This window comes from Sinocyclocheilus anshuiensis, unplaced genomic scaffold (assembly GCF_001515605.1).
Source record: "Sinocyclocheilus anshuiensis isolate Anshui unplaced genomic scaffold, SAMN03320099.WGS_v1.1 scaffold2584, whole genome shotgun sequence".
Taxonomy (NCBI): domain Eukaryota; kingdom Metazoa; phylum Chordata; class Actinopteri; order Cypriniformes; family Cyprinidae; genus Sinocyclocheilus; species Sinocyclocheilus anshuiensis.
In genome coordinates, this window is record NW_015541360.1 from 97,270 (window position 1) to 105,279 (window position 8,010).

At 38.5% G+C, this 8,010-nt stretch overlaps 1 protein-coding gene across 1 annotated transcript; it reads right to left on the reverse strand.

The window, feature by feature from the left end:
- Nucleotides 1–1,269: 1,269 nt before the first annotated feature.
- Nucleotides 1,270–5,826, reverse strand: LOC107690808 (tripartite motif-containing protein 16-like). Its single transcript, XM_016489223.1, has 6 exons — nucleotides 5,257–5,826; nucleotides 3,048–3,143; nucleotides 2,710–2,943; nucleotides 2,107–2,263; nucleotides 1,932–1,991; nucleotides 1,270–1,805 (listed from the first exon to the last, which is right to left on the reverse strand). Exons 1-6 carry the CDS (start codon nucleotides 5,824–5,826, stop codon nucleotides 1,270–1,272), a joined length of 1,653 nt encoding a protein of 550 aa, XP_016344709.1.
- Nucleotides 5,827–8,010: the final 2,184 nt, after the last annotated feature.

The window sequence follows — 8,010 nt, forward strand, 5'->3', positions numbered from 1 at the left end:
TCTGATTGGTCAGTCGCGACATTCCGAGGTATGCTATCCCTCGATAACAACCGGTAAAAGCTGATAACACAGGCTCATCCGGGTAACAGCAGTCGGCGCTGTACTCTTGCTTGAACTATTTTTTCTTGGTGGAAGCTTTGCGTTTGTTTAGCTAATAAAATATGAAAACTCGATTCAAAATGGTGTACAATTATTACATTATGTCATCCTGGTATCGCGGACTCGCTCTCGTTTCATACAAATGCAGCTGCTGCCATTTTGCTACGATTGTTTTGTACGCTGTAATGGATTATAAGAGAACTAACAAACTGGTAAGGTTTTAAAAAATTTTCAACTTAATTCTTTTATTGCCTTAATTATTTTTGTGGTGAAATGTTGTGTAATAAGTGGTTTGACTGCACCGTTTCCTATGTCCGTCTAGTTTGCCGCTTGCTCGCAACTGCTGTCTTGCCTTCAAATATTTCAACTCAAATCAATATTTCGCGTCTAATTGTTTACTTATGTGGCAAGTAGCCGTGTAATAAGCGGGATAATGTACATCCAGCCGGCTGTTATCTCAGAATAAACCCCTTCAGGCTGATACAACCCTCCGCATCACCCTGTCGGGGTTTATTCTGAGATAACAACCGGCTGGATGTACATTATCCCTTACATATTTTAACCCACATCTTACCTTAATATTAATTACATTGTTCTCACAGACTTCTTTCAGAACTTTCCTTCATATTTGTGAAGTAAAAGTACCTTACCTCAGAAAACCTGTGAGACTGCCGCTGCTCGCGCCAGATTATAACGGTTTTTGCTGCTTCGTGAAGCGCGCGCGCATTCAAACTTTTAAATATTACTGGAACTGTTTTAAGATAGAGGAATGTTGGAATGCGCTAAATTACAAATTAATTAAACCCACTTTACCCAAAGCACATCAGTGAATAAATGATGACATTTTAAACATAAAATCAACCCTGCAAGAAGCTGACATGGGACAAAAATAAACAAGAGTTAGGCTACATAAAATATCAACAGAAGATTGAATTTTATGAAACAAAATGAATAAGATTTAAGGTAAAATTACACTTTTTTTCTGAATTAATTATTGGTTTGGATTCAAACTACAAAAAATATTTGCATACATCCTAATTTATAATAGTTCAGCTGTAATATTTACCTTTGGCATTAAAACAGACCAATAACCCATCTCACAATTAGGCCTACTGATTTCCAATGGTACATTAACATATGTCAGTGTTATTGATTGGATATCTGTATAATTTATGTTTTGACATTACATAGTTTCACTGTTGCATTGCTGCCCAGTGAGAACCCAGGATAGAGAGGTTGTGTGAATGTGGTCTGGACTTTATGAATGAGGGTAATTGTGTCAGAGACGCTGTAGAAGGACAGAATTCCTGCACGGTGATCCACATACACTCCTATTCTAGAGGAGCTTGATGCTACGATGAGTTTAGTCTTTATGTTATTGTGCAGGAATATGTATTTGGGGGGAGAACACAACAATATCCAGGACTGATTATTATGTCCAAACTTACACTCATTGCCACGTCCCTTCCTACTGATGCTCTTATAGGACACCGATACACCCAAACGTTCACTCTGACCGTAGTCAACTTCCCAGTAACAGCGTCCAGACACACTCTCTCTACACAACACCTGAACTACAGAAACAAATCTGTCCGGATGATCAGGATACGGCTGGTCTGTATGAGTGCTAGTAATCGTCCTGCTCTTATCAGACAGACTGATGTTTTTATTAGTCGTGTTTGGATCCAAAGTGAACTGATGGAAATCTAAAAAAAATATAAGCAGATAATCTTTCATTATTTAGAACATAATCTTGTTTTTATTAGATATACCTGTATTTAAGATCAAAGGGTTTCAGAAATTCCCATTAGGATTTCAAGAGTTAAACTTACATCCCAAGCATTCCACTCTGGTCTCAAAATCAGGGCCAAGAATGATCTGAATGTGTTTCACTATAAGAAAACCAAAAGACATCTGATGTTTAATTCTCACGTTGAGAGAAAAATGTATACTAAACCATTAATGCTGTATGAACATCAATGAATAGATGAATGTCTGATCATTTACCTGTACCAGATATGTTGTCTATCTGCTCTCTGCAGTATTGGATTAGTTGGTCTCTGAGTTTAGAGACAGATTTCCTGACATCATCAAAAGAGAGGACAGAACTGATGATGATTCTGGGTAATTTTGTAGATCCAGAGAGAGATAGAGACTGGAAACTCTACACAGACAAGCAACAGATAAAACAGAAATACTTCACCCAAAAATGAAAATTCCCCAATCTGAAGAATCACCTCAGAGCTTTTCTATCTAACAACATAATTCATAATAATGACTACCATGACCCAAATTCGATTCCGTTACCTGGAGCAAACGGATGTGATCATCCGTGTCTGAAAGCTGCTTCAGTTCAGCCTCATTCCTCCTTAGAGACAGATTTCCTGACATCGTCAAAAGAGAGGACAGAACTGATGATGATTCTGGGTAATTTTGTAGATCCAGAGAGAGAGAGAGACTGGAAACTCTACACAGACAAGCAACAGATAAAACAGAAATACTTCACCCAAAAATGAAAATTGCCCAATCTGAAGAATCACCTCAGAGCTTTTCTATCTAACAACATAATTCATAATAATGACTACCATGACCCAAATTCGATTCCGTTACCTGGAGCAAACGGATGTGATCATCCGTGTCTGAAAGCTGCTTCAGTTCAGCCTCATTCCTCCTCAGATCCATGATCTCCTGCTTCAGTTGCTCCAGTCGTTCTTCAGCTCGACTCACTGAAGCTCTTTCCTGAGCTCTGATCAGCTTTGTCACCTCAGAGCGGCTTCTCTCAATGGTGCGAATGAGATCAAAGAAGATCTTCTCACTGTCCTCCACTGCCGCCTGTGCAGATTGCTGTTAGGACACAAATCACAATAAGTGAGAAAGTTCTTCAGCAGAGGAAGAGACTCTCAAACGTCTTTTAACAGTCAACAGTTGTTCTCCTGCTGCAAACTCACCTTTTGAGACTCCACAGCCTCTCTCAGTTCCTGATGCTTCATCTCTTTCTTCTGGATTCTCTGCTGGACTGTTCTCTGCATCTCTCTCAAATGACCCTGTCAGAAAAACAAATGACCACAGAAACTTATGTAACAAAATAGATAGAATATCACCACATCATTACATAAATGACTGAATTTGAAATCCGTTTTAAAATCGAGTAGGCTGTAGCACTCACATTGTGATTGGAAAAAAATATGGAAAGATTATCTTCAAAGTTATATAACAAAACGTTCTTAAAGTAACGTTTATGGAACACTATTATAACTTTTGATATTTGATATACATTCTCATAATGTTGAGAGAAAACATCCTTATGATGTTATTTGTACTCGATGAGCGTTCTGAGAAACATTTTTGTAACCTTTAAATAACTTTATAACCACAACATGAAAACTGGACATTTTAACATTCTTAGAATATTAAAAATAAATGTTTAAATAATGTTATTTCTTTAAAATTACTTCAATGTTTTACGAAATGTAACCTTTAAATTATGTTTTAAAGGGGTCATATGATGCCCATTTTCCACAAGTTGATATGATTCTTTAGGGTCTTAATGAAAAGTCTGTAACATAGTTTGGTTAAAATTGCTCAATGGTAGAGTAAAAACACCTTTTTTACCCTGTCAAAAACAGCTATTTTCAGATCAAGCCGTTTTTGTAGCATTTCCCTTTAAATGTTAATGAGCTCTGCTGCCCCCGCCCCTCTCTTCCGAGCCGCTCTGAGGGACTGTTTACTTTAGCCGCATTCATCATGAAACTTGCTAATTAGCACATTATTAGGAAAGGCGATTTGCAAAGATTCATTACAAAACATTATACTCACTTCTTCTGTATAGGTGAAGCTGGATCATGAATGATTCGCGCGAACATAGACGCATTTATGGAGATCGGGGGAGCATTCCCTTCAGAAACAAATGAAATTCACTGTGTCTTCAGTGGCTCAGATGTCAGGAGTAAATGACGACTGCTGTTTATTATTACATCCAATAACAGAACACCTCAATCGCTTAGGAGTCATTCTTGTCTACATCTGCTCCGGCGGTGAAACAATGGCAGACTGATGACGGCTCACTCAGGGCTGGGCTCAGGTAAGACGCCAGTCCAGTCTGTGCTGAAACGGTACTGTCAATCAAGGAGAACTGGACATTTCAACATTCAAATAACGTAATATTTTGTGTGAAATTAAAGTTAGTAGAATGTTGTGAGAAAAGTTTTTATTACTTTTAAATAATGTTATAATCACAGGTAGAAAACTGGACATCTCAATGTTTTAGAAACATTTCAAAACAATTTTCCCACAATGTTTTTATAACCTAAATTTATTACCTAGGTAGTTTCCCTTCACTAGCAATATGTGTTACAGGCCACTGTTTTGTTTACATGCAGTTCAATAAAGGCGCTCAGGAATTTGGGGTATTTCCTAATACTGCATTGTCAATGGCAACGCTCATCCAGGGATCCAGGAAGTGAAACAAGTAACTGACTGAATCCCACAGTACTACAAACCACACCTCTACAAATTACACCCCCTACAAATGAAACAACCATTTAGGAAACTTCATCAGAGCCCCTCCCTGAGAATCATATGTGGTGGTATATACATCATGTGAAGTATCATTTTGAGCGTCCATTCCACTTGCAATATATGGGATCACAGAAATGGATTGTTTTTCTAAAAATCTCCGTTTGTATGCCACAGAAGAAAATGTCATATACATCTGGGATGGCATGAGGGTGAGGAAATGATGAGAGAATATTCATTTTTGGGAGGAGTATCCCATAATGGCAAAATTGTAAAATAATTTAAACTCACGTTAAAGGGATTGTTTACTCACCCTACTCTTTCAGACCTGTATGATTTTTTTTTTCTTCTGTTGAATATAAAAGACGATTTTGAAGAATATTGGTAACCAAACAGTTGATGGTAGCCATTGATTACATAGTATGGAAAAAATGGCTACAATCTACTTTTGGTTACCAACATTCTTCAAGATATCTTTAGTTTTCAACAGAATAAAGAAACTCATTCAGGTTTGAAAGTGAACGGTGAGTAATTGACGACTTATTTGGTGAATAATCCTGTAAATAGGCTTGAGAATGTAACAAGTCATCTGGGCAAATAAACTTATTTAGCAATAAGTTTAATGTCAATGTCACTTCATACCTGCATCTTAGACTTTTCTTCTGCAGCTGATAAAGTCTCATGGTTTTGGTGTTCATGCAATGTACACAGAACACAAATAAATTGTTGGTCAGTGCAACAGAAAACCTCCAGAATCTTATCGTGTTTTTGGCAGATCATCTGCTTCAGTCGTCCAGTGGCATCGATCACTTTGTGTCGTTTATCAGAATGAAACTCCTCAAAATGAGTTTGACAGTAAGAGTTCAGACACACCAGACAGGACTTGACCGCTTTGTTTTTCCGTCCAGTACAGACGTCACACTTCACGTCTCCAGGTCCAGCAGGAACAGTATCTCGAGGCTCAGTCTTCTTCACTTTCGCCACCATTTCAGCAATCATCACATTCTTGCCTAAATCAGGTCTCGGCGTGAAGGACTTTCTGCACTGTGGACAGCTGTAGATTCCCCTCTGATCTTCATGATTCCAGTAGCCTGTAATACAGCTCATGCAGTAACTGTGTCCACATGGGATTGTCACTGGATCCATAAGGAGATCCAGACAAATTGGACAGATGAACTGGTCCTCAGCCACTGAAATTCTGGCTTTTGCCATTTCGCGCACATACACACATATAGAGCGATGACACAGAGAACAGCTTAGCTTCTATTTCTCTGAACGGCTCTCAGCTTATCCTGTATTTCTTATATATTTTAAGTTTGAGGAAACAGGTTTATTTTGTAGGATGTGACTTACTGTAAGGCAGTTTTCAGAAATGTGGATATACAGGACAGTGTGATGGGTTAGTGAACATACTTTAGTATGTATCAAACTCAACATACTAGGCATCATGTGCATGTCAGCGACCTGAAGTATCTGAAGCATTTGACTCGGGTTCAGAAACAGGAGGCATGTGGCTGGATTACATCCAAAGGAAAATAAATTACAATATAGAGACAGTTGGCAAGGATATTTCACCTGTGGTATAGTTTTAACTTACTAACTTACCATAACGACTCTTACCCACAATTCTATACAGCTATCCCTTTTAAATGTTGAGTTAATAAGTTTTGTCATTTAATCACTCATGCATCAGATGGTTAACGTATAGTGTGTCATGTAGTGGATGTGTAACATATCTACAATGATCTCTAAATCATGTCTTTTTGGAAAGGTGCAGGTGAAAAAGGAGTGAAGGTGGAGCTAATCAAGACATCTGAACCAAGCTAATCAAATGATCATTAATCCAGACTTTACCAGCTGTGTGGAAAAAAGTCAGAAAAGGCAGCCGGTGTCCATGATGAAGCAAGAGAAAGGAGCGGAAGATTGAATTAATAGAGATTTAAAAAAATGCAGAATTCAACCACAGTTCAATAAAACCAGCTAACTTTGAGTATGACCCTGTTGGTTTAATTTTAGTTTTAAAAAGGTACAGTACTTTGTATTGAGTTTACATTAATGCTACTCATGTGACTGGAGTCACAGTGCTTCTGCGGAATGTTTAAAATGCCTTTTGGTTCTGGGAAGAGTTCCTGCATTTTGACCTGGGGCCTCATTTTTAAAATGTTTTAAAAAGGTAGTGGACTTTCGGCATGTTCAATCAGGACTGTGAGCTGGCGCATTAATTAAATTAAGTTTTTGAATTAAAATCTTGGAGTTTTAAAAAAGGTTGAGGCTACATAAATTCGAGATCTGAATCACAATTATTTTTTTTTTAATTCAGCCACATTTGTAGGTATATACAAGCATTATGGTTTTCCTACTAAAATTCTAGTCATTTTAAAATGCTTAAAGGGTTAGTTCACCCAAAAATGAAAATTAGCCTGTGTTTTACTCACCGTCGAGCCATCCTAGGTGTATAGGACTTTCTTCTTTCAGACAAATCCAATTGGAGTTATATTAAAAATCGTCCTGGCTCTTCTAAGCTCTATCATTGCAGTGGGTGGGTGTTTCTCTTTAACAGTCCAAAACATGTTAAATAAAGCGCGCGCATCCATAATAAAACGTGCCTCACACGGCTCCGGGGCATGAATAAAGGCCTCCTGTAGCGATTCAATGCGTTTTTCTAAGAAAAATATTCATATTTCAAACGTAATAAACACTTTTCTCTCACTTCCGGTATCTGTCATACGCGGAAGGCGTTCTGGCGGATGACGTAGGACGTATGTGTCGCGTGCGCGCCTCTGATATATGCTAGTCTCACGAGTTTGTTTACAGGAGCAAAAGAAGCAAAGTTTCCTTTCTTCAGCAAAGGAAAACCAGTCTGCTCTTGGCTTATATCGAAATCCTCCGACATTTTTCTTTACAAATCCTCGTTTTGTGCTTCTAATTCGTGACCGACGTTTTGTTTTGTTCGCTCTCCGCGTTCGTCACTAATCACGCAACGCCTGACAACGCAATGTCTGCGGGTTGAAGCGGCCCCAGTAACATGATATTTATCCCCTGGAATGCGAATTTTAGCAGGGGAACCCCGCCAAAAAAACGTGTATCCCCCTCCCCAATCGAAACACCACTGGGTTAGTTTTGAGTAGCCATTGTGCGGGTTTTCTTGTGAAAACCTGGCAACCCTGGGCAGCATAGCTGTATCCTTCGCTGCCTTTGATATCCCACAATCCTGTGCATTTGATTCTGTGACAGCTAAACTAAAAAATAAAAATACCATCTGAAAGTTGTGGTTGGTGGTCAGTCTGCATGTAAATGTAGGTTTTTATCCAACTTTATAAAACATTCGCTGCCTCAGAAGCCTGTCTGAAATCAGTTTCATGAGGTGCCTTCGTGCAAAAACGCTGAAAACGCTGC

Coding starts and splice junctions, on each gene's coding strand:
- LOC107690808 (XM_016489223.1), bottom strand. CDS start 5,826: ATGGCAAAAGCCAGAATTTCAGTGGCTGAGGACCAGTTCATCTGTCCA. Junction 2,944..3,047: donor AGGCTGTGGAGTCTCAAAAG/GTGAGTTTGCAG, acceptor GTGTCCTAACAG/CAATCTGCACAGGCGGCAGT. Junction 1,992..2,106: donor AGACAACATATCTGGTACAG/GTAAATGATCAG, acceptor GTTTTCTTATAG/TGAAACACATTCAGATCATT.